The sequence below is a fragment of the Colius striatus genome, chromosome 3 (genome assembly GCF_028858725.1).
Source record: "Colius striatus isolate bColStr4 chromosome 3, bColStr4.1.hap1, whole genome shotgun sequence".
NCBI classification, from domain to species: Eukaryota; Metazoa; Chordata; class Aves; order Coliiformes; family Coliidae; genus Colius; species Colius striatus.
Genome location: NC_084761.1, coordinates 86,540,131 through 86,567,873, shown reverse-complemented (window position 1 = coordinate 86,567,873; position 27,743 = coordinate 86,540,131). Strand labels below are relative to the sequence as shown.

Genomic DNA, 27,743 nt, shown 5'->3' with positions numbered 1-27,743 from the left:
CAATCTGCATGTCTGTTTTCTTAATAATGAACTGTTAACCACCAGCCTCTTTTCACTTCTATTGAATTAAGCAGGTAGCTCAACAAAAAAAAGAGAAAGCAAAGATTAAAAGTTCGTGAACATCTGATATGCTTCTGAGATAGACTTCCAAAGTAGCTAGCCACTAATTTTTTTTCAAGAGATCAAGAGAAATGAGAAACAGAATAAGACATACTGGGGGAAGGGGGTGCTTTTGCTACCACATAAAAGAAAATGATGGTAAAAAGTCTGCAGTTAAAAAGCTCCCCAAGCCAATACAAAACTGTTATTGCAGAACAATATCCCTTGTGTATGGGATAACTCTGCAGACTGTTTATGAAAATATTAGGTTGAGTCATTCAATTACCTCTGACACAATTCCTCCTTCAGTTATGATATACTGTGATAACATCACTTGCCTCCATTCCTCAAATTGCACTTCAAAGATTAGTTACGGAGTCTGTGTCTAGACACAGGCTATTCAGCTACAGTGCACTATGTTAATCCACTCCTATGGCTGAAAAGTCCTACACTATCCTCCAGATACAACTCATTCACTCACTTCAGGCATCAACAGATTCCATTGACCTTGGTTAAATCATTTTAATTGATTTATTCATGTGTACACAAAACAAACCTACTCAATTATTCTATGCAAACGCATTCAGCTTCCAGATCATTGCATTTTTACATATTTATTCAGCAATTTGGATAAGTCTTTGAGGTACTGTAGCACTACAGGCCATAGTTATGCTAGAGGGTTATACAAATCTATCTTGATGAGCTCACAAACTGTTTAAAAGGAGGGAAAAATGAAAAAATCAGAAAAGCATGGAAATTTGAGAAGTGCTTAGAAGAACACTGTGAGAACATGGAAAGATCTTCTGCCACAAGTGAGTGGCACTTACAGGTAAATGACATCTTTTCTTCAGTCCCCGGGATACTAATTTGTTCTCTATTTGGTCACATGTTGACCTTTTATTATCTTTCTATTTATAGATGAAATCACATGTCAGGCTTGCTTCCCTGCTTGCTTGTACAAGGACAAACCAAGGTAACTTGAAATAAGTCATTCTAGCACACGACTGACAGAGGAATGGAGACTTCTTATCTCATATAAGATCTTGCCAGGTCCTTTCCCTTGTTAAAAAAAAAAAAAGGTACAATGGTCTTTATATATAGCAGCTAAAGACCATGAGCTTAGGGTAATGGCTGGGCACTTGGGCTTCTGAGCTTGGTCAAGTGAATGTCAGAGAACAACCCTTGAGAACTTTGTACTTGGCTGCTTTCCTTGAGGATCTATTCTGGTTTGTCATCTACGGTGCAAGTTTTGACACGGTACTTAAATGGGAGTGGATGGTTTAGAGAGCTGCTAGAGGATGGAGGCAATTGTATACTCTAAGACAATCACTTTGAAAGCTGCTAGTAACTGCTCTTGGCTGAAGATATGCCTGAACATGAGACCTAACTAGCTCATTGGAAATATGCATCTGTCTTAACACTGGTGCTATTACAGTACATGAACTTATTGGATATAACTCCAAATGGTCATTTATCTGAATCTGTAATAGGACAGATATAAATCTGATGAATTGCAATAGTGATGATGCCTCAAGGACCATGAAACCAATTTAAGAAAAGAGAGGGCTTGGATGTGGGGAAAAAAAGCCAACCCACTATGGCTTGGGTTCTGCTGCCATCTTCAAAGTGTGGTATGACTCATTCCAGCTCTGGGGGTTTCCAACTAAAGTCAAGATGGGAACAAGCGCATAAGCAGGAACTTGTCTGGAATCCTAAATCCTGTGAGTACTGGAAAATATCAAATCCAGAAGAAATATGTGACATTTCTTTAATCCTGGGCCAGTAGAAAGTATGAGCTGGGCCAGTAGCGTATGAACTACTTGGATGAGGTGGCATATAGGATGCTACTGCTAAATCTTGGTTATACAAAAATTACAATTTAGATGACACTTCACATACTTTTGGATTTAGGTAATTAGCTCCTAATAAGACATTTCAGTTTTATTTCCCTTAAATGTAACAGCTATTTAACTTCTGTGTGTGGGAAAGCATAACTATTTTGTCTGGTTTTGCAAAGCAAATTTTAATTTGCAAAAAAATAAAATCTGGGCTGAATTCTTAAATATTTAATTATTTCTAGTTCTTTCTCCTCTGTGCTGACAAATGTATGAATGCACCCTTTTTAATTGTCTTGCTGTCTATCTTTGGATGTCTTATGGACCACAGGCTGAGGAAAATTCATCTAAATATCTGTGCAGCATGTTAGGGTGACTTTGGAGAGTTTCACTCCGTTTTTTCAGTAATATCATTAGGTTTCTGTTTCTACTGGAATGATAAAAAAGCAACAGAACAGAACTCTCTAGAGGTGAACTTTTTGTCTAACTTACTTAGCAACACAAGCCTGCAGTTATGAAAATACAGAGATGAAGAGAACAACAGAATGTTTAATCAAATCTTTAATTTAATCTTTTCATTGCTTATGGTAGAACAGAAACAGCAGAGTCTAAACCTTCCAAATGAGTGTGAGGCAAATGGCTACCAGTTAAACTTCAAGAGTACAGACTTTTTGGAATAACAATACAGAGCTTTGTAGTGTTTGCAGATGTGCCCAAACTAGCTGGCTCTACAACTTAGCTTGGTCAAACCCAACTGGCACAGTGCTGACTGTTGCCATATGAGTGTTGCTGGTGCCCAGCTGGTTAGTCTACTGTTTGCTTGCTTGCTTAGGTCTACCTGAGCTGCAGTCACACCACTGTACTTTAGAGTATGTCAAATCCCTGTCACCTTCCCATGAGTATCTTGTCTTCCCTATTGGTAGCAGTAGCTTCTTTGTAGGAGAAACATAAAGAAAATAAGTGAAGGGGCAAAGGTCTACTGCTCACAGAAAGTCTTCTGCTTGCCCAGGGTGTGCTTCTGCTTGGAAAGCGTGATGGAGCAGAGAGAAGCAAAGGTGTTTTGGTTTTAAAATTCAGCTCCTTCCTTTAATGACAAATCTACTTTTGGTTTTATTCCTTAAGTAATGAACACATGGAACTACTGTACTTCTCTCAGCTGTAGAAGTCAGAACAGCTCCCTTTACCTACAGTGGGGCTATGCTCATTTGTACTTTCTCTTCTTTCTAGCTTATGCTGCTTACAAGGTACAAGTAGTCTGCTCTGCTAAAAGAGTCTGTAGTATTTGTATTTAGGGTTAGGGCGAGAAAGCACAGCTGTTCTTTATGTTAAATGTCACAATAAAAATCTTTTATTATAGAAAAAAAAAGTGGAAATTAAGATTTGTGAACCCTCATTCAACAGATGCCAGCTGGATCACAGTGTCTGCAGTTTTTCATGTCTGGCAGTGTTTGTTTGGGTCTACGAATAAGAGAGCAGATGTAATATGGAGTATAATGGCTTAGAGCTGGGTGAATTGGCAGAGTTCAGGTTTGTGTAGCTCTCCTGGCAACCTGGCAATTCTAGAAACGCTTAAGTCACCCAAACCAATTTTTCTTTAATAGAAAAAACCTTAGCTAATAGTGCTGAAAGAAACAGGATTTACAGTCTGATCTTAGTGTCACTAAAGCAGAGTACATAATAAAAGAAAGCAATATAATTTCACAAATGATGTGGAACTGTGCAGGGTAAAAAAATATGGTTTGGTCTCCAGAGACTTCATGTGAATTCAGGAAGGAGGTAGAGAAGTCAGTAGCCCCAGAGAATGCACTGTATGCAGTAATATCAGCAGACATATTGGCTTTTCTTAAACTAAATAGCTTTGTACAATTAATCATAGAATCATTTCAGCTGGAAGAGACCTTTAAGGTCCTCAAGTCCAGCAACCACTAGACCATTTCCCTAAGTGAAATATCCACTCGTCTTTTAAACACCTCCAGGGACACTGACTCTACCACCTCCCTGGCCTGCCCCTTCCAATGCCTGACAACTCCTTCAGGAAAGAGATTCCTCCTCATATCCATCCTAAACCTCTCCTGGTGCAACTTGAAGCGATTTCCTCTTGTTCTATTGCTTGTTACTACGGAGAACAGACTGACCCCCACCTTGCTACAACTTGTTTTCAGGTAGTTGTAGAGAGTGATAAAGTCTCCCCTGAGCCTTTTTTTCTCCAGGCTAAACAGCCCCAGATCCCTTAGCTATTCCTCATATGAGACATGCTCCAAATCCTTTACTGGTTTGGCAGCTCACCTCTGTATCCTCTCCAGCAACTCAATGTCCTTCTTGCAGAGAGGGGCAGTGAACCTCCTCTGATTAACTAGCACAGCCCTCCAAGCACACTTTTCCTTTCTACAAAGCAGTAGCTCCTCTCAGAATGTCCTGTTGCTCCCACTATTACATAAAACCATGGCAACACTATTTGTTCTAAATACAGTGGCTTTATCTTTTTAAAATCAGTTGAATTTGAAAAAGTGCATAGGACTGGCTATAATTAAGGTTTTGTGGGTATCTTATCCTAATGTGATAGAGACTATAAGTTTCCATAACACCCTAATCTGGACATGATTAATCATGATAAGGATCCTGTTGAGTTGAAAGTGATTACTTCTAGTCTATTTAAAGGTCACTGCTGGCTACAGTTTTGGGCTTAATCAGAAACATCATGTTAGACTATTTTTTTGATGCAGATAGAAAGTAATTAATGATGACACAAAAGCATGAAGCATCTACATATTTTCTACATAAGTAACATAACTGTAAAAATGTTACTTATACCAAAGACCTGAACTTATTTCAGGAAAGTAACTAGTGTCAAAACAATATCTCTGAGAGTAAGAGATCAGAAAAATATTTTTGGAGATGTAGGAAGGTTAACTAAGTATAGTATCATCCCACCATGGTGCAGAGGAGATAATCCTGCTACCTAAACGAAGTCTCTCTCCTGTTAGTAATGTCAGACATCATATGCTCTCAATGTTATTACAGCCCTGTCAGCCCTGCAGGCAGCACGTTTTAGCAGATCATGTAGGCATTATCTAACTTCACATGAGGTTAGGAAGCATAGTGTGTTGGGAAGATAATGGAAAAGACAAGCTAACGTAGAAGACTGTCCAATCTCCATCTCCTGGTCTGCCAGCCCAGCTTCCTGGAGCTGGCATGATGTCTCCTGCAATTCCTCAGTCCTGAGGCCTGATATTGTGTAGTGAGATTAGAAGATCTTCAGAATTATTTTAGTAAATAACATATATCACTAGAGGTGGTACCTTATAGAGATCTGTGACTGCCTCTGTGCTCTCGCAGTCATCCTCCTCCTCCAGCTCCCACTGTGCCTGTCGATGTTTCTCTAACAGCTCATGGTAAGCCTAAAAGAAACACAACAGGTATATTTAAATAGATGAAAAGGTTTTGATAGTTTCTTGTGTATCCTCTCATTCCCTTCCCTGATCCCCTTCCCATGTACCATCAAAACAGTGTTTATCTGGACTCTGTCACTCACAGAAAGAAATGTAACAAAACAAAAACGCTCCCTTTCCAGTGGAAAAACACAGATAAGTGATAAAGAATGATATAGGGACTCGAAGTTTTACTATCTAGGTCATTCTGTCATAATTAATAATCAAAATTGCAGCAACTAAACCATTACCATCCAACTTGTGGTCAGAAGAAACTAATGTGAAGTAAGTTCATTGGAAAATCCACCTTGTTAATTGGCAATCACTTAAAATTCAGCAGAAAGGTCAGTTACTGATGAGGCTGCTGATGAGGTGGTGTCAGTCCTTTGATGAGGTGAAGGGGTGAAGACAGAGAAAAAAAGTGCTTTTGATGGGTATAACTCTGGGCTTATGATGAGGATTCAGAACCAATCCCTTAACTGCTGGGCTGGCTGTGAAACCATGAAACAGGGTCAAAATAGCTCTTCAACACTCAGGAGATCGTTTGTACAAAATAATTACTGGACTATTTGAGTCATATAATGGGAGCCACAAATAAATATATTTTTTTCTTATTCTTCAAAGAGTTTCTGGATTCAAGACCGTTCTGGGACAAAAGCTTTTATTATTTGCACACAGGCATTTTGCAGTCCTAAGACTCAATCGTGACCTGCCTTGCAGCATGAAGTATGAGCTGCCCATTCTTTCTCAGCCTTTCATAAGCAGATTGTTAGTCTACAGTTTAACTAAGTGTACTTGTTAGCTAAGGTGTACAGAATAGAGCATCTCTTGCACACAGCTGTGTGCCTCTCACTTTATAGCGGTGAGTTCATAATACAAAATTTCTGAGATTTGTTTATTGAATTTGGGATGTGTCTAAGAGTTATGAATTATGTGTATAAGGAAAATACATTCACAGGTACTCAAAGGCTACAAAAACATGTGATGGAATTCTTTCTCTCAAGTTATAAAAAGTCAAATGTGCTCTACTGTGCTAAAGAGCCCAAACCCTTTTGTTCTGAAGTGAGGTGTTGCCAGAGGGGTGCTGCATACAAGAACAGTAACTGCATTATCCAATTTATACAATGTAAATAAAGAACTTGGCCCTGTAGGACAAAGTTGCACTGTTGAGATCAATAAATTTTGACTGTTTGGTACAGATGGATTTTGGGTCTTCTCATACGGTAATTTATCTAAGTTATTAGATTTAATCAAAAGTTTAATGCTGCTGGATGTAATCAATAGAACTGTAAATTATTTCTTTCCATGAAAATTGAGGATTGATTTATTTTTTTTATTTCTTAATAACTTGGCTCTGTAGCTCTCAGTGGTCCTAAGAGTTTTGCAGCTCTCAGGACTTACAGCTAATAACTCTGATTTCCTATATATATTCTGAACAATAACAATAGAGCTCTACAGAAAATACGGCCAAGAAAACATTACACTCTCCATTATAAACCATATTAAATTATCTGTCGCAAACTTTCTCTAAGGTACCCTGCCAGCAATCATGAGTTTTCCCTCAAATTTTATGTGAAATTTGATAAGTCTTTTGAGCCTGAGTAATCTCACTCATAGACAAGCAATTAAATCAGTGCAGTCTCCTTTCTTCTGTAATGCAGGCCAGATACTTTCCTACAGAGACTTCCTATATGGAACCACATAGTATCTAAATTAAAGATGCTTTCTACAAAACATGCAATCTAGCATCAACAACCTTAGGTGTTTTGCTGCGGTGTGACAAAACCAACAGCAGAAGAAAAGTCTGTAGGCAACAGGAGTCTGCCCCTGTCCGGCCTGTGCTGCTGTACACAATTCTCAGGAGGAATCAAAAATCCCAATTTTATGGAACTGGGAAAAACATGGAATATATTTGTCCTTAAAAACTAATGAAACAATGATAAAATAATAAATTATATAAAAAACAAGCTTTTACATGCTCACCTTAAGAAAATCGTCAGTATTTAAAGCTTTACTGAGGATATTCCCTTGTTCAGTTTTCAGTCTCTGTTTGAACTCATCTCTCTTCTTGGCACGGCACTCCAGTCGTTGCAAGATAAGGTCTTTACTTTGCTGGATACATTCTGGAACATAAACCACTGATGATTAGGTACCACAACCCCACAGGAAGAAAGTAGCATCTGCTACTGTCACACAACATAAGCTCATAGAAATCTGTTAGTGAGTGAAATAGGCAAGTTATTGCCATGCAGGATTTCAAATTTGTTTCTTATCATGATGGTCTTTTTAAACATGAACATTTGGGTTGTTAGTTGGCACTCAGATCTACAAAGGCTTTGGATCATTGCTATCTGTACTCCCCCTTTCACTGATGCTGCTGTTCATGTAAAGGTGGTATGTTATTTCAAGAAACAGATTCCCACTAGCAGCATCCCAAGCCTGCCCGTCTTTCTGTAAGAAGCCGCTCATTACCTAAATGTAGATATGCAAAGGATGCTGCAAGGACAGAGGCAGCAACATATGGTAGGGAGAAAAGGTCTAGAGCAGTGCTAGTACGAGTCTTCCAAAGAGACTCATCCAGGTACTTGCAGCAAAAGTTGTCAAGGTCCCTCTGATTTCGTGCTAGTACTGTGAAATATTTGGGATCGAGTTCTTCTGCCCTATAGCTCCATATGATTTATAAATTCATGTGTCTATCTGGACCCTGTACTGCCAGAGTGGAATATGTGCTTTTGATGTTCTGCCACAATCACATCTCATTTCCTGTCCACCTAAGAACTTTATTCATTTCCCCCCACTTGTCCTGTTCCAGATCAGTACTTCAACCCTAGCACAGGCAGCTAAAGGGGAATGCAAAAGAACAGTTATCTGTGGCTACTGTTCTGCCATCACATCAAGCTGCCTTAACTATGAGAAACCATTTTGTGAAGAAATAAAAGAGTACAGCACTGTAGCATCGAGCATGTTACTTATTCTCCATGCTAATTTACAGTGCCTTTCCACAGGCTGATGATGCACTGACAAAACACTTGAAAGTGCATTGAAAGTACAGGAAAGCCTGTAATAAACATGTCACCTGAACAAATGTAGCAATTGGGTTTTTTTAAAAACACTACTTGATTCTTCACTACTTCCTTGTTTGTTTCCTAGGAGCACAGTCCTGCTGGCTTTGTGTTCTGTTTGTAAAGGATGGGTGAAGTTTACCTTATGTATTTAAGAGCTCATAAGTGTGGTGAACAGACCTTTTTTGGCTTTTTCAAAGTACATTTAACTTCTATCTAAAATGAGGAGGTTGATAATGCCCTTCTGTACAGGTTGTGCTAACTGTAATATATAGATATATATAATTATAAACACTTACTTTACATAAAATCAAGGGCTTTACAAGAAGTATTTTTGCTTTGAAACAAGGGAAACTTGACAAAAAGGAGGAAAATCACCCACAGATGTACATTTGTGCTTAAAGAATGTTAATTGCTGAACCTATGCAAAGACTACAAGCTAGGCATGCCACTTTCAGGAGCAAACACCCATGAAATAATCTGTAGGACAATACACCTTAATTCATGTGTATCAGCAAACTGTTGACATGCCTAATTGGTGTTTTCAAAGTGGAGAAAATCTGGTGCACAGGAATTGCAATCATCTTCGATGATGAAATGACTCACTCAGTGGATGAGGGAAGAGCAGTGAATATTGTCTACCTTGACTTCAGCAGTGTTTTTGACACTGTCTCCCATCAGATCCTCAAAGAGAAGAGAATGAAGTACAGGCTGGATGAGCAGACAGTGAGATGGATTGAAAATCTGCACAAAGTCCACCTGGAAGCCAGTAACGAGTGATGTTCCAGAGGGGCAATACTGGGTCCAATCGTGCTCAGTATCTTCATTAATGAGTTGGACAATGGGGCAGAGTGCATCTTCAGCAATTTTGCAGAGGTCACGAAAAATGGGAGGAGAGGCTGATATATCAGAGCGTCATGCTGATATCCACAGAGCTCTTGAAAAGCTGGAAGAATTCGCTAACAGAAATCTCATAAAGCTCAACAACAGGAAGTACAATGTCGTGCACCTGTGGAGGAACACCACCAGACAGCAGCACATGCTGGTGGCCACCCAGCTGGAAAGCAGCTTTGCAGGAAAGGACCTGGGAGCTCTGGTGGACACCAGGTTGAGCACGAGGCAGCAACACGCCCTTGTTACAAAGAAGGTTACTGGTGTCCTCCTCTGCATTGAATAAAGTGTTGCTAGCAGGTGGGGGCAAGTGATCCTTCCCTCTAGTCAGTACTGGTGAGGCCACACTTGCAGTGTGTTGTGCCAGTGCTGGGCTCCCTAGCACACGAGAGAGGTGGAGACACTGGAGAGAGTCCAATGAAAGGTCATGAAAATGGAACTGGAATGATGGACTGGAAAATCTCTCCTATGAAAAAAACGCTGAGAGAGCTGGGGCTGTGTAGCCTGGAAAAGAGAAGGTTCAGGGTGATCTTATCAACACACCTTATGAAAACCTGGAGGGAGGGTGCAAAGAGGATGGAGCCAGGCCCTTCTGCAGTGCCCAGTGACAGGACCAGAGGCAGTGGCCAAAAATTAGAATACAGAAGGTTCCCTCTGAACATCAGGAAACACTTTTTCAATATGAGGGTGACTAAGCCCTGGCACAGGTTGCCCAGGTAGGTTGTGGAGTCTCCATCTTTGGAGATAATTCAAAAGCCATCTGGAAGTGGCCCTGGGAAATCATCTGTAGCTCATCCTGCTTGAGCAAGGGGGGTGGACTATCTGACCTTCAGAGGCTCCTTCCAACCTCAACCATTCTGTGAATCTATGAATTGCTGACAATGAGATATGGCACAATTTGTCAACATGAAGCCTGCAAGTTGAGTAAGTAGCACTGCTGCAAGAATATACAGCAACAAGACTACCTTCATTTGAACTATTTACTTCACTGAACTCTAACGTTAATGTTGTTTTGTTAGAACAATTTTCTTGAAATATGCCCACAAGTAGCAGAAATGGTTTTGGAAAATGAATGAGAATAAAACACTTCCCAATGTTTTCCTCCTGTCTGAATGTGTACTTTGATTATCCATGAGTGCTGATGTGAACCACTGAGCCCTTGATGTAACACTTAGCATAAAAGTTGGAGACATTTCTCTCAACATGTTAGGCATTAGGTAACATGTACACTGACATGGGGTCAACAGTGGGGCAGACAGCTTAGACTTTGTTCAAACAGTTTTCTTTATAGATAGGCAACATGAAGTGGTGTAAGAGAATGAGGAAAAAACTTCATTTTTGAAGTATTTTACTCTGACATAGTAAAAAAAGAGGTTTATCTGAAGATCATAAGGCTCAAAATTAGCTGAGTGATATGCCAGCTGTTTTGTTTGGAGCATCTTCTGGCTCCATATACTAGCAGTAGATGATAAGATATATAATACATATACAGCTCTAACTGTCCCTAATGTCAGCCAGTATCACCAACAATATCATGTAAACAGTAAATGGAGAAATCTCATAAATACTTGTAAGAAATGTGACTCTTCAAGCTTCAAATTGATGAAATAAGGTATAAATTATGGGAACTGTTCATAGTAATATCTGGAACAAGACCTAAAAAGCTTAAAGCCAAAGTTGCCATTCTAACAATCCACCTTTCATAATAGCGTTCTTCAAACAATTCATAGAATGGTAGGGGTTGGAAGAAACCTTTAGAGATCAACCAGTACAATCATTCTGCTAAAGCAGGTCAACCTAGATCAGGTCACATAGGAACATGTCCAGATGGGTCTTGCAGACCTCCGAGGGAGGAGACTCCACACCCTCCCAGGGCAGCCTGTGCCAGGGCTTCCTCACCTGAACAGTGAAATAGTTTTTCCTTATGTTTAAATGAAACTTTGTGTTCCAGCTTCATCCCATTAGCCCTTGTCCTATCACTGGACACTACAGAAAAAAAGTCATGCCCCAACCTCCTGATATTCACCATTTAGATACGTATAAATATTAATGAGATCCCCCGCTCAGTCTCCTTTACTCCAGGCTGAACAGTCCCAGGTCCTGTAGCCTTTCTTATTAAGGAAGACCAGTCCCCTGATCATCTTGGTGGCCCTGCACTGGACTCTGTCCAGAAGTGCTCTGTCCCTCTTAAGCTGGGGAGCCCAGAACTGGACACAGGACTCGAGATGAGGCCTCACCAGGGCAGAGTAGAGGGGGAGAAGAACTTCCCTCCACCTGCTGGACACACTGTTCATGATGCATCCCAGGATGCCATTGGCCTTCTTGGCCACAAGGGCACATTGCTGGCTCATGATCAGTTTATTACCAACCAGGACTCCCAGGTCTCTCTTTGCAGAGCTGCTCTCCAGCAGGTCAATCCCCAGCCTGTACTGGTGTGTGGGGTTGTTCCTTCCCAGGTGCAGGACTCTGCACTTGTCCTTGTTGAACCTCATGAGGTGCCTCTCTGCCCAATTCTTAAGCCGGTTGAGATCCTGCTAAATGGCAGCACAGCCTTCTGGGGAATCAGCCAGTCCTCCCAGTTTGGTTTCATCAGCCAACTTGCTGAGGGTACACTCTGTCCCCTCATCCAGGTCGTTGATGAAAACGTTGAACAAAACAGTCCTCCAACTTTATTCTGTGCCATTGATCACCACCCTCAGGGCTCTGTCATTCAGCCAGCTCTTGATCCACCTCACTGTCCACTCATCCAAGCCACATTGTTTGAGCTTTCTGATGAGGATGTTATGGGAGACAGTGTCAAAAGCCTTGCTGAGGTCAAGGTAGATGACATCCGCTGCTCTCCCCTCATCTAGCCAGCCAGTTATGCCCTCACAAAAGGCCATCAGTTTGGTCAAACAGGATTTCCCCTTGGTGAATCCATGTTGACTGCCCCTGATAACCATCTTTTCCTTCATATGTGTATTAATAACATTGAGGACAAGTTGTTCCATCATCTTAATGCCTTTGTTCCATCACCTTAATGCCTTTTTAAAACACAAGGGTACAGGGCTGAAGCTGTGATTTTTTTACTGTTTAATACAATTATAAGAACTCATACCCTATGAGCTCTAGTCTAAGTACTCACCATTACTGAAATGTGCCAGATGCTCCCAGAAGGTCTTGTGCAGATCTGTTAAAAGTTCTTCCTTTTGTCGGACTGAGAGATTATTCTTTACAGTTAAATGGTCCAGAATATTTGATACTATATTTAATCGACACTTGCACACTTCTGGTATATAGGACTTCAGTGAATCAATCATCCTCAACATAAGCTCCCAGTTAAACAATCTTTCCTGAATGTCCTAAAACAAACATTAACAAGTCATGGTTAGAAACCTAGAATAGCTCTTTGGTTGTGCTTGTTCTTTCATTGAATTATTCATTTCCAAAGTACTTGGAAAACTTGAAGGCTTCTGAAGATCTCATGAATAACAATCTTCATGTACTTAAGTACTGCCGAAAATCGTGACCAGTATAGGACAGCAGACAGATATTGCATCTTCAGTTACAAGAGCTAATCTACAACTACTGGTGACTTGTAGCTGTCAGGAAGATGATAAGGTGGGAAAATACCAATAAACTTGCAGAACAAACTTAAATACTCAAAGGGGAAAGACGGACAGAAGGGTAACATGAAGTCCTGTAACTCTTTTCAAGATACTATAAAGCACAGCAGTAGGGGCCTTCATTTTGAAATAAGACACATCTGATTTTGATACTGCTGGGATTCTTTTAAGAATGTGGTCAGCTACAGCTCAGTAAATAGGGTAAAAATCTGTACAACTGCCTACAGCCTAGAAGCTTTCATTGCACATTTTAGAGAGGAAGCCCAGGATTACAATAGGGAGTAAGATTTCCTGGATGAAACTGAAACTTAGACATTTAAACAACAGAGCAAGATTGGAAAGAATGTGACAACTACTGTAGGTAACAGAGATACATAATGACCTTTACAATGCGATGCAAGCATCACAGCAATGACTCCAGGTAGGAATATTTCCTTTATCTGTATCCAAACACTTCATTTGAAGTCTGCGCATCAGAGGAACTTACTGTACAGTAGCCCAGTAAAGTTGTCAAGTGTCATCTGCTGCAAGGATTATTTTCATACTTGGCTAGCTCAGCTTACTTAGCTGCTCCAATGTAAAGATAAAAAGCTAATAATTACTGCATCTATTTATTGGTAAGCCAAATAATGCCAGCTATCTATTTATTCTCCAAATTACTAATAAATGCAGAGTACTATTTATTTATAAATTCCAAGCATTTCTTTCAGTATGTCCTGCACAAAGCAAATAAAGGATTTGTTAGATATAACACAACATAAATCACAGTGCTGATGCATTTAGAAACACATTTGTCCCTCTTAGGACCATATCACCAGAGACGTTAAAGAGTTTTCAATTCCAGTTAAAGACACTGGACACACAGAACCACTCTCAAATTTAAATTAAGATTTCTCAGTAAAAATGGAATAAATACTTAGAAAATAATATCCTAATGCACAGGGTAATGATTCTCCTTCATCATTAGATCTGGTGCTCTTGCTCTTGATTCACAGAGTGCATTAATATCACATTTTCCTAACAGCACTGCCTAAAAGGTAGAATCAGAATCAGAGAATCAGAACTCTTATTCAGAGAATTTACCCTCCTGTGAGCCTTCATATACCACAAAGGAAGTTAAACTTGTTGCAACAAAGCTAAAAAAGACAACTGGAGTAAACAGTCTACATGATCCTAAGGCAGGACTGACAGACTCTGTACACCTGAATGACTCTTTGTGTTCAGATTGACTAAATCTCTCTCAACTTCTGTTTCTTTTTGCACTTTACCATTGCCCGCAAATCTTGAGATTCACTTAATAAGCTTTCTACTGCAATCATCTTCTCGGTCAGACCCATCATTATCTTTGTTGCTTTGGCACTTGAGTATTTTGATTGGTCCAAAAAAGCCTGCTGGGCTTTGTCAGTCTGCTTCCAGAAAGCTTCCATCTGTGGAATATGAATCAAAGAACAAGCCACGTTCCCTCATTAATCATCCAGTATTTCATTACAGCGAGAAGCATGTGAGTCTACTGAGATACAAGTCACTGACACTACCGACAGCTTTCAATCTTGGTTATAGTGAACATTTTCCAAAGCTAAAGCGCTCATTTTCTATATGATGATAAACATGCTGGTGGCACATAACCAGTAGGTCAATTCTGACCTTTTAAAATGTCATCATTCTACACAACTCACTACGAATTTGCTGTTAGTTCTCTACATATTGCATCTATAAAAGCCTATTACACTGTTTGTATTAGTGCGAAAACTAAAAAAACAACAAACTGCAGCCTTTTTTTTTTCTGGGAAGTTTAATTAAGTGTAGGAGTAGGCATTTCAGGCAAACAAAATTTTTCTTAAAAAAGAAAACTGAAAATTGCTACTGTTTTACATCACCAAAGCCTTTCATAGCCACATGCTACATAAGCACTTCATTAACTGTATTGGAATGTAGTACTTTATGCAGTATCAGCCCATTCTGATACAGCATCGTATGACTAATCTCTAGTTTTAGGCTTTGATCTAACACACAGTCATGACTCTGCACAACTGTGAATATTCTGTCATCTTCAATGGGATTACTAACATACATAAAGATAAGAAAATATATCCATTGCCAAGAGTTGCAGTAAGTATCTGTGAGTTTTGAAAAAAAAAACCCTGCAACTATGGCAGCTATGAGCAGAGCAAAAAAATCCTTTAGATTAGTGAGGGATGGCTGGATTAGTTCAAGGTCCTGATCTGTAAGAATCTGTGTACAGGGAAATCATTTTTAATATGGATGAAAAGCATCTGCTGGCGTAAGAGTGACAGACCTACTGAAGGATGACTGCTGCTGGTGAGTAACTGCCTCATGTTGCCCAGTAAGGCTGCCAGCGACTTTTTAATGTAGCTAACCCTGGAGAACTCTAAACAATCAATTTTTCACAGAATAATGTTAAATTGCAAAAGAAACTAGACACACATGTACTATAGTTTCCAGGACTTCCAATATAAAGTAAAAAGCACAGAGATTCAAGAGAGAGCCAAGAAAATTCCCAGTGAAGCACTTCACCATCAGACAGTTAAAAATGTTAACTCCTCTATGAAATATGCCCAAGGCTGAGATGATGAGCTGTTCAGTTCAGGGCTGAAATGCCACAGTCAATCAGTGCAGGCAGCTAACAGAGCCATCAGTCTGACTAGTCAGTCTCTCATTTTCATCAGCAGTGAATTTACTCAAACCTCAAAAACAGCACTGAGAAGGAGAATATCTTCTAGATTACTCAGTTTACTGGAAAATAATATGCAGAATATTATTAACCTTTAATTTTTTAGTCTTCAAGCTATTAAGACACAGTGACTGCTAAAAAAAACCAAAAAACCTTTACTTTGAGAATCAAATGCTTGCTATTTTTACATGAAAAACTAATGTGGAAAGTCGCTAAAGAAAAACGTTTTGCTAAGTAAATGTGCAAAGGATAGTAAAAGGTTGTACTGTAATTACTTTCTTAGTACTTACTTCAAATGAAACCCCTCTATAGTCTTTTATTACTCTCTTACTCAATTATGGAGGGGAGTGCTAGGATTCAATTCCTAAAAGTCAGGTTATACATAGGCTTGAAATAAATCTAACCAGCAATAGACATTTCCCAGTTCTAAAACCAGTGAGACAAAACAGTGTTTGTATAAAAACTATACTGGCATACAAAGGGAGTTGGAAATACTTTGCTGGAATGACATCAAAATTTTTTCACGACTCATGTGCATCTGAACTACCAACTGTAGACTAGTTAACACAACAGTTAAAAAAAATTAAAAAGCATTCCCCATTAAAAGTAAAATATTAAATCAACATTTTTGAAAAAGAAAAAAAGTTACATTATCTATTATGTGCTCAGAATACTCCCTTTCTTTCCTTTCCAAGTCTTCTAAAGTCTGGTACTCTGAATTATGGGCTCCTGACATTTCAGTATTCTGCAGTCTAGAGTCAAGTTGTTTCTGTAATTCTTCAAAATCCTGGGAAAAAAAGCAAGTGATTTGTTAAACAGAAACAACGATATAATTTCTACATTCAGGAGTGAATATCTACGTCAGTTCTGGTTAATGGCTAAGAAAGCTGAACAAGAGCATTCATAAAGTTCTGTCTCTGGATAATGCTTCTCATGACGCAAGCAAAGAAAACTCAAGGTATATGGCAGCTCTGAACTATAGTTAATTCAAATATATACATTTCCACTAGCATGCAAGTAGAATCATGACTGCTGTCCGTTTCCACTGAATTCAAGTTTTAGTAAACACTGCTTCATGAGGTTTCATACTAATAATCCTTTCAATCTATTAACAAATATTTTTAATGCACGAGACATCTTAAATGACAGCTTTGAGTTTACATATTGTGTTTAAAAGTACAGATAAGCACCTAGACACAAAAACACAGAGTGTTTCCTGCAGAGTGCTAGCACGATACAGATGAACACACCTGTAATGTTCATTGGAGAGAAATTACAGGCTACATGATTATATGGGTTTTTAAGTTTTTCAGACCTTTGAAATCAGGATGATACTGACAAATACTAGTCTGCTGTCATTACTTAGTAGGTTGGACAATTCTTCAGTTGCTGAAACGTGTCTTACATAATAAGTCTTTACTTTTAGTAACTCCCAATTTTGGGTGTCAATGCATTAACTTGATATCCTTATGCCTTAAAGAAACATAATCAGATTTCGATACAGACATAATTTCATCAAAATCTCATGATTTTTTCTCACAATGCAGAATTAAGAGGAGATATTACTTTATGCAATAAATCATATAATCCTCCACCTTGCCAATGCAGTATTACAGTAAATAGTTTCCAGTGCTAACACATTTGCATATTACCAACATCGCTTATACATGATGTTCAGAACCAGTCTCATCCCTCATGTACTATCTCAACTTGAAGGCTGTCACATTTCCAAGATCTCTCTCTGTAATATAGGACATGGAAATCCCATATTGACACTTAAACAACTGGACTACTCTGGCAATTATTGCATGTAATAAATGAGATTTAGTCTTTCTCTTGCAGCAGCTTGGTTAGCTGCGTGAAGATACCAATGATGTCAAGCCTCATTAAGAGTTAGGCTATACTGGAACACATCTCTAATCTAGATTACCTCTGTGTTTATGATTTGAAGTCATTATCAGAAAAAAAAAGGATTTGCACACCAAATCTCACTTCTCATTTAGTAAATACAATCAATCTCATATAGCAACACTGAGGTTTTTAGGCAGAAAAGTGATATTAAGGAAAATGTATTCTGATATAAATTATAAGGTAGAACTACAGAGATTCCTGATAGTGATTCACAGATTGTGGACTGCAGGAAATCTCGACAACTAGAGCTGACAAGCTGATAGACTAATGCCTAAATGTGAAATTCCATATGTATGGAAGAAAACAAAAAATACTGTGAGAAAATTAAACACTAGTCTAAGGTGCTCTGACAAATGGTGGAGTGTCTTTCAGTGCAAATAACCCAGACTTGGATTAGCAGGGCACTGCATAACCTTACTTAAGGCCCTGCTTCCTACAGGATGTTGGAGCACATTGTGTCCAGATGTGCCTCTCAATCCAGACTTCTCTATGACTCTTATTTGGAAAACAAAGTAGAACCATTAGCTGTCTCGTTTTGTTTAATTTTTTAATCCCTATAATAATCTTTAAAAATAGTACTGTGACTCCACATGAAATGCATATGGACCGTTAATGTATGCCTTCCAGTTGAGAAGTGGCATATGGATTTTGATACTAATATATGGAAGACAAAAGGACAGTGAGGAAAAAAAGGTATATTTTCCCTTGATTAAAACCTTGGTTTTCTTTCTGGTATTCTACTTCTTGCTATTTTATTATCAGTAATGGTACATGGGACCAGACAAAGACTGAGTGATTAGAAACTATTAAATTTCACACAATGTTTTGTGTGTTTGAATGGTTTTCAACTACAAAACACTTTTGTCTTTATTGCTGTCCTGACCAACTCATACAGTAACAAAGTGGAATTGCATACAAAGTTATGGAGAGAAACAACAGAGCTTCTTTACATTTCTTCTGAAATAAATTACAGATGACATTATTTTTTGAGTAGGTGAGACAGCCTGCTGTGGTAGCTTGCACCAACTGCAGAGATTAACTCTGATTTTCCATGGTCTTAAATATTAATCAACAAAATCACTTACATTTTCCTGAATTAAAAGGATCTTCTTGAACAAATCATCAGTAACCTTCTTTTTATGACAAAAGTCTGTGAGGCATATTTTGAGAATCTGAAGAAACATCTATTTAAAAGGAAGGAAACAAATTTGGGGGTAAATGCCCGTTCAACATCATAAGGACATCTCTGTGATAACTTTTGTTGACTTAAATCAATCAGTGAGACTGCAGTGAAACACAAGCAAAATAATAGCAAAATCAGCAGCAGAGCTGTAGTACTTCCATTGTGAAAAATTCTTTGGCTCTGACATAAATATGATCCAGGAAGATGGTGTTACATTCTAGTAAGGACAGGTATATATAATTCCATGTATCCTTGTAACCAGAGTGACACATTTGAAACAGTCTTTTACTGGAGAAAATGCAGATCACTTAAAAATTAAAAGCTCATTTTTCTAAAGGTTAATGGACATTACTATTTCAATGGTAGTTGGCCAAATTCAGTATCAAAAACTATTTTCCTCTGAGGGTGAGGGAGCCCTGGCACAGGCTGCTCAGGGAGAGAGTGTGGGGTCTCCTTTTCTGGAGGTTTTCAAAACCTACCTGGACACATTCCTGTGTGAGCTGATCGAGAAGCACCTGCTTTAGCAAGGGGGTTGAACTGGATGGTCTCTAAAGGTCACTTCCTGCCCCTACCATTCTATGATCTCAGTTCCAGTTACCTTCTTTTACAAAATATACTTATTTTCCAGTTGTGTGTTTATTTTTTTAAAGACTGTAATACTACTGTCTTCAAAAAGATATTTTTGAACACTGTAATTTTTGCTTAATGTCTTTGTCTATTGCCTCCATTAGAGTGTCAGTGTAAAGACAATGCATTTCATTACTAACTGCTGCTGCAGCATTTTCCAGTGTGACGATAAGAACATGTGAAATTTAACAGCCTGTTGCTCATGTACTTGAAAACAGAGGATGTAAAAGTTGCCCAATTTAAATACCTGAAAATATAAATAAAATAATATTTACAGATAAAAACACTTATTAAAGCCAATATTTCAGCTGAGTAAAACCTGGAAAATATGTTCTAATTAGAGTTCAGTTGAAGAGAGAACCATAAAGCAGCAGTCTCACTTGCCAATGTTTTAGATAGGAGTTTGGCAAGTTTTGAACACACACTACCAAGACACCACATACTGTAAAAAGGCAAAAAGAAAAATATATTCTGTAGACTGAAATATTTTTTCCTTTTCTCCTGCTAGAGAAAGTATAAAACTATGAAAGCTTCTGCTAAAGGTCAAAGACAGCTGCCTTTTGTGGCAATTTCTGGTGGAACACAAAGTGTTAAATGCAGATTTTCTCAGTTTTCAGTGATCACATCACCATGCTGTTACCTTACCTTCATTTACAAATTGATGATTAACTCTAAGGTCAAGTTCAACCTTCCCTAGTCAAGCTGAACCTCCTTCTGGCATCTGATCTCAAGTTCTCTTTCTCATCTACTTAGACGGGAATAACCCATCAGAAGAGAAGCTGTTTTCCACATTTACTTTCATATCTCCTCCTCCGGGTTTTGCAGAAACTTGTTTAGAAAATCCCACCCCTTGAAATACTCTCAGCACATTTAATAAATTATATCAGAAATGACCAATCTATTTAAATACGGGTCAGGAAAGAGGGTAAGGAGAAATCTATATACTTTATGTCCATATTTATATTAACTAAGATAAAACTCAGTAGTAGCAATGATTGTGTACCTGATCATAACTAGTCACTATAAAAAAAAAAAATCTCCTGAGTATTCTGTGGCTTTACTTGTATACATCCATTTTGGTTTGGTTTGTTTTTTTTTTATCCTGTCAGCTTTAGAAGCTGTGATTTAATGTAGGTAGCTATGTATGATTTAAATGGCTACCTTAATTCTTCTGTCCTACAAAACCATGACTATTGTATTTATCATAATGGAAAAGACTCAGCTGAACTGCATTTCCAATTTTATTCAAAGACCTTGGAGTCCTTGAAGTTGCAATGCAAAAGCAATGTCCTTAAGACATAAACTTATCTATTCAGTATATTTTCCTCTTCTTACAAACTTCAAGTGCTGTATTATTCACTGGAGTAAAATTTAAAACCAAATTTTCATATTATCCAGCCTGACTCTCTGTATTTCACAGCCCAATATATTTCATTGTATCTTATTCCTTTATGAAGGTCATACATATGTGGAATAGAAGAAAAAATAAAGACAACATTGTGGAAATGCAACGCTGTTACAGTGCTTCCCAGCTAGCATGCTGTTTATGTTACTTCTTAAACCAGTATTCACCCAAGATGTTCAAAATCAATAGCTATGAGACGTAAGTACCTACCTCATGTTTTTCTTTTCTGAGTTCAGTATCAAGAAGCATGAGATCTTTTAAAATAAGACTGCAAAGGCAGAGCTTAACATCAAAACTAAAAGAAAGATTAAAAAAGCATTATTATTAATCTAAATGATGGTTACATAAAAAGGTAACACTGTGTCATAGTTTTATTTAAACATAGTTTTATTTAAGTATTCTTCTAAAAGTACTGCCCTGAAACAACAGTCAAGTCACTTTACTTCCACATTACCTTCTCTTTCAGATTTAATACCTCTACAGAAAAGTAAGCAAAAAGTAATAGTGCTTTAAAAAAACCCAAAATTGCATTTCTTTTTAGAAAAAGGCAAAGTAAATACAGGCTTGAGCAGCTACAACAAAGGGAAAGGCTTTAAACTAAACCAGCTAAAACAGCTATAAAAGCATAGATATTTTCAAAATATTCTTCATTGCTAGTACCTTCTCCAGTCCCAACAATGACCTATATATGATTTTTATTCTTGCTAATGAGAAAAAAAAGATACAAGTGTGTTCATCTAGGGATATGGTACAGCTGAAAGAAAATCAGAACATTTTGATTAGCTGTACCTGCTCATCAGCGGTGCTTTTGAGAAGGGAACAGTTTTCCCCACAGTAAGACATGAGCAGTTCTCACTAAAATGGAAAGAATAGGGCATTGCCACTTGCTGTTCTCAGGGCACTTGTGTGACATGATGTTGTAGAGCACAGAGGACCGCATCCCCAGCCGAGCATGCCACTGCACGTGTGAAGTAACAAAACAAAGGGATGTCCTAGTCCTAACAGTGATATACCTATACCTTGATATGGTGACTGTATGCATTCAAGCCCAGACTCTCATCTACACCAGACCTTTAGTGATTGTCCTGAAAATCACTAAGGCATGCTAGGAAATGACTGAACAGGAGGGCAGGTTTACTGCTTACCTCTCACAGGTCAGCACTTCAGGGAAACTGGTCACTTTGAGGAAGGCTCGAGCTTGAAATCTGTCATCACTTGTTGTGGAATGTATTGTTGTGGAGGAACTGCAGTCCTCTTTGTCTCCCTGGCTCAGGGATCCCAGGCTGCCTGATGCAGAGGTCTCCATGACCTGATTAGGCAGAACTGCCTGCTTTGGATTCTCATGCAAAGATGGATTGGATGAGCCATCTGCCAAAGGCTATAGTCAAAGAAAACTCACAAGGTCAGTCAGTATAAGACAAGGTAAACATCTCATCAATTTGCAGTGCTTGCTTTCAAGCAAAAAAAAAAAATAATACACACAGCAAAAGTGTTTCCACATGAATTAAGATTCATCATATTGACAGGTTTCTGCATTGTCCAGAAAACCTTTCTTCTGTTCTGGTTATCTGGTGCCCATTTTCTTACTGAAGGGCAGATCCTTGTGGGGTTTTTCTCGTCTCCGTGGGCACACACAACTTCCATTAATGTTAATGAGAAGGTCTCTTGACTACAGTGAAAAGTGATCCAATGCCATGTAAAGCACTTCAGGTGTCAGAGTGAGCTGAAAGCAGCTGAGGCCTTACAGAAAAAGCTCTGAGTCAGTGGACTGGAAACAAAGACAGATTCCTACAAAGTAGATTGGCAGTAAGTTTTTCTCCATTGACACTGCATTTCACTCTGACAAAGAATAATTATCATTAATTTTTAAAAGTAGATTTAAAAACCTTACCCTAAATTTCTGATTGATGGGGTAGATCACTTTTGCCTTTAGTGCAAATGCCGTGACGTTACTGTTCAGAGGAGACTCATGTTCCTGTATGAAAAAGAACAGAAAATCATTTGGGAACAGTAGTAGATCTGATGGTTGTTCACTGTAAGTATGGTATGTCCCTTTTGGTTACACAACTTAGCAATTCCTACTGATAACTATTTATTTATTGTTTCTGCTTTAGCACAAGGTCTTCTTCTGGGACTCGTTTAGAGTACAAAACTCAGAAAAACAGGGAACTCTGTTATTACTACTGCTCCAAAACGATTTTACTCCTGCAAGGAAAAACAGATGACACTTGGTATTCACATGTTATTTTCATTTCCTTTTTTCCTCCTGCCCTTTAGCAACAACTAAAGATTTCACACGAGAATGAAATTATCTTAATAATAGAAACTTCTAAAGGATAAGCTCCACAGATATCATCATGGCTATAAATTCTTTCAATTTAAACAAAGAAACAATAGCTTAAATAAAACTAGTCATCATTTTTTCCAGTAAGTTTTATAGTACAACCCTTACCTATAATCTGGAGAAAATAACAATGTTCTTCCAAAGAACTTTTTTATAGATAATGTATTCTTTTTATACAATCTGCTATATCACGTAATCTGACTTCCTGCTCCTTGTGTTTCATAGCCACTGCTTTATGCACTGGAACAATGAGATAATCAGCTCTGCTTTGTGAGGTTATATATGGCTTAATAAAAGGTTGACTATAAGCAACAGATAGAATGTTTAAATTCAAGCTTTAGATTTCCTACTCTCACTTTTTTTGGTTTGTCACATGAAATTAAAGAATCTGATTTGTCACATTATTTTCTTTATACAGATTTTTTAGGAGATATCAAAGCAGTAATAGAATCTTAAGACAGAAATGGGAAGAGCAAACTACGTCATTCATTAGACTCTTTTATCATTGTACCTTTTCATCTCCATTTCATCTATTTTCAGAAGCAATTTTTGGATTTACTGATAAAGTTGGAAGCATAGAGTCAGCACGTAAAACACTTGCTCATACTGAGCAGCCTCATTGCTGCAGTACATATTCAGAGACAGAAGCTAACAAAGCTATTGCTCCACAGTGGCTGTAGCCAGAGCAGCTCCAGTCCAAAGCCATAAAGCCATATCACAATGTGCTAGAACTAACATACCCTGCTTTTCAGCAGGCATGAGTTGTTACTACTAATATGGTAATTATGGTACTACTGTAATGTGGACGGTCCCAAAATGAAAACAGCTTTTTTCCTGAAGTGCTCTAACCTAACTAAAAGTATTTTCCAACTACACTTCTTCATGAACTGTGAATTTGATACTAGTAACAGCAAAAGTCTATGGGAATTGGAACAAATTAATAGGAAAAAATCCAGCATTTTAACATAAAGGTGAGATCAAGTCCCTTCAAATAACAAAGTTACTTCTTAATGGGATGAAACTGGAACACAAAAAGTTCCATTTGAACATAAGAAAAAACTATTTCACTGTTCAAGTGAGGGAGCCCTGGCACAGGCTGCCCAGGGAGGGTGTGGAGTCTCCTTCCTTGGAGGTCTTCAAGACCCACCTGGACACATTCCTGTGTGACCTGATCTAGGTGGACTTGCTTCTGCAGGGGGGTTGGACTAGATGATCTCTAAAGGTCCCTTCCAACCCCTACCATTCTATGATTCTTAACCTGCTACAAATGAGCTAACATGTTTGGAAAATATATTTAGTTGTGAACGGTCACCTCTAAAAGACCATGATCTCATTTCAAAAGGACAGGTAATATGCATAAAGTTGTATCATTGCACAAGTTCTCCCACAGTATTTGCACTCCAAAAGGGAATCTAATCCATGCTCACTTGTTATGCTGTACTTTAACTCAAGCAAAATGACCAACCATGGTTTGTCACCACTCCTGATCACAAAGCTGAAATGAACACTAATTACCTGTCAGAATTTAAACCAACAGTATATGTTACAATAATGTCTACCTTCCCTTTCTCTTGAAAGGGTTTTTGTTATAAGCTAAGAACCAGACCAGATGGCCTTAACTGACACTTTCTGCGTGTATTTATGTATGATAGATCAAATTGAGTTAGCTGCATTGCACATTTCTTAAAATATGCAGTTTAACTTACAACCTTTAGCTTCACCAAGAGCAGTCAAATCAGCTTCGGATGAATGGCAGTGATCTAACAGCCACTGATGATGTTGCTGTTCACAAACCTACTCATTTTAATTCATTTATTCCTTCTTTCTCCATTGATCTACTCAGTCCACCTGAGAGCTGGAGCCTCTAAGAAGGCTCTAGAAAAAAATAATTGTTCCAAATTGGACCTCATGAGGGAAGTTTGCTAAAATTTCTGTAATAAATCTCCATGAAGGAATCTACTATGACCTATCAGCACTGGAATTTCTTCTTATGTCAATAGTGTTAACTTTTCTCATCAGTCTTTTGAAATTAAGGACAACATAGGAGACAAAATGAAAGAAGCTTCTGTCCAAAAAGAACTTGGGATCTTGATTATTAAAAAAAAAAAAAGCTCCCTAGGAGAAATAGAATTCTCAAGGGGAACGAGTGTCTTAAATGGATCCACTCATAAGCAGGCAGCAACTCCCACTCCCTTATGCTTTTCTTAACAATTTCTAATGTCTCAACTCCAAACCCAATAAAATTAAGGCAGTTTTGAGCAGGCCCTGAATGTGCTCACTGCTACATGCAGCAAAATGGACATCCACCAAGAGCAAAGTTTTACCTCCAGCACCATTTCCTCCTTTGATGTATAGGGTTCTGCTTTACTTTTTGCGATTGTGTGGTCTTTTTCATCAGAGTTGAAGCTTTCCAGAAGTCTCTGGGAATCATCCTTCTGAAATTCCGAGAGAAAACAGATAAAATGTAACACTGAGATCATGCAGGTTTGCTGGAAACATATTTTGACAGCAGCCTGGATAAACTGATGTCTCCATCCTGCAAATTATTTCAGTATTACTTGAAAATTTTGGAAATATACAATCTGAAAATGAATGAGATTTTTACACATTCAGAAAGGAATAATTAAAATGCATGAACTTCAAGAATTTGTCAGTCCAGAAGTAGAATTTTAATCTGCAAAGGTGTAAGAGGCTGTAAACATGTCAAATCAATCCATGTGCCCTCAAAACATCTTACTACAGACTATGGAGTCAAGCTCAAGCTCTGAGACTAAACTTCTCAATTAAAGCAAGTTAACTGAAATTGGCTACAACTGGCTGCAATGAAGAGAACAATGAGTATTTTTTTGTCTCCTACTATAAGAAAAAATTCCTAAATGAAGTTTTATGTGTGGGGCAAGTTCTTATCAGGAAGAAATAACCATTAGTAAATGTTCACCATCATCTTTCCCCAAAAGCAACCTGAAACATTGGCTTTTATTTCGCTAACAAATATATAGAGCCACTGGTGTAGACACAGACTATGTGTGAACAAAACCTGCTGCTGTGCACGTCCTTCCCTGCGCACTGAATAGACCAAAAGTAATACTAATGTTAGTTAATGCATCCAAAGACAGCACTGCAAGGCATTTTTCTTTAGTGAGCAAAAAGAGGGCAGCCACTGCACCTTTACTGCTTTCTAAATTATTTTTCAGGTTTTCAATTCACTGACTGCTTTTTGATGCAGTCTAATGATCTGGCTGCAGCCACTGTGTTATGTGGCTGTCTTATGGAAAGATTCTCCTTGAATTATTTGGCCACATAGTATATAAATCATTTCAGTTTCTCAGAATATAGAGAACTGCCCAGCTTTTAAACACATTTCATTCCTTATGACTTGCCTCTATAACCTCTCTGGAACTTACATGCTCTATAAAACAGATCGTATTAATAATATAAAATGTGGTGAATTGCAGGTGTTGGTTCCTAAAACCTGCTTACGACAAAAAAACAGGAACAAGTGTCCCTCAGCAATCTTGGCACTTATTTGTACCAAATCAGAAGTTCACAAAATGTCAGTCATTGAAACTTGTGAAAGTAGCCATGCTAAGCTCACTGCTGTACCTTATACCGAAGCCACTCCAAATTAAGACTTTTCTCAACCTGTTTCTCCAATTGTTCATATTTACCCTGTATTTGTTTTCACTCTTTTATATCCTCAACACTATAATTTTAAAAACATTTTAATTTCTCCAGGATTCATTATTTTCCTGCTAACATTTCTAGTCTTAATGCCTTACCCTCCATTTGTTTTTTCCCCTCTGTTATTTTTGCAACTGAAATGCTACTGAGCTCCCATTTTGGAGCATTAAGAAGTTGAATAAAACTAACTGTAATTACTGCAACATTTAATCAAGCTAATCTACCAGAATATCACCATGAGACAAGCTCCAATTCAAAGGGCCACAAGAATCTCCAGGCAATGTTGGACTCTAACAGGAATATTATCCATAGAAATGTATTACAGTATACTACATTGTCTGAAGTTACCATGATAAAGGTTTCTTCTTAAAACTATTCCAGTGCATCCTATGCACAGGTCATCAAACCAACAAGACATTTAAATGTACATATTCAAGTACCACAGATTCAGGCTGAGATCTACAGAACTGTGATTAATTACAGATGAGTAACAAATGACAGTGGCTTAGCACAATGCCTACAGCTGCTCAGACTCAGGTACTTGCCACGTTCCTGTTGCAGGGCTAACAGCTGCTTAGAAAGGAACATGGCACACTCGGGTAAACTCTCCCTGCTTTTCCTGTGGATACAGAAGGCTGTACTACATGCAGTTCAGTACCAACTATACACACAACTAGTGAGGCAGAGAGAATGAAGAAGGAAGGCATGGACAACCTATGGTAGCCCTGTTCAGTTAGGGAAATCAGATCCATAGGATACAACCTGCCCATCCTGCAATATGCTCTGTATGTGCCAGCGATTAGTTTATTTTTCTTTCAAAATAAACAACATTTTTTACAGCAGTAGCATTGATTTTAATAGCATTTAAGCACCTAAATGCATCTGAAGATCTGGACCAGTGAGAACTGACAGCTTCTGTTCCTTATTGACAAAAATGACATAAAGGACAAAATTGTACATGACTGTATTTCAGTTGCTAG

General features: G+C 38.3%; 1 protein-coding gene across 1 annotated transcript in view; it reads right to left on the bottom strand.

The window, feature by feature from the left end:
• EVC (EvC ciliary complex subunit 1) overlaps window positions 1-27,743 on the bottom strand; it is a 55,975-nt gene that overhangs the window by 26,705 nt on the left and 1,527 nt on the right. The window contains exons 2-11 of the mRNA XM_061992912.1: window positions 25,407-25,517; window positions 22,630-22,713; window positions 21,884-22,116; window positions 20,949-21,033; window positions 18,609-18,707; window positions 16,262-16,399; window positions 14,189-14,347; window positions 12,440-12,656; window positions 7,346-7,485; window positions 5,234-5,332 (exon numbers count right to left, since the gene is read on the bottom strand). Coding sequence (XP_061848896.1) covers window positions 5,234-5,332; window positions 7,346-7,485; window positions 12,440-12,656; window positions 14,189-14,347; window positions 16,262-16,399; window positions 18,609-18,707; window positions 20,949-21,033; window positions 21,884-22,116; window positions 22,630-22,713; window positions 25,407-25,517 — 1,365 coding nt within the window. The remainder of the gene's footprint in view (window positions 1-5,233; window positions 5,333-7,345; window positions 7,486-12,439; window positions 12,657-14,188; window positions 14,348-16,261; window positions 16,400-18,608; window positions 18,708-20,948; window positions 21,034-21,883; window positions 22,117-22,629; window positions 22,714-25,406; window positions 25,518-27,743) is intronic.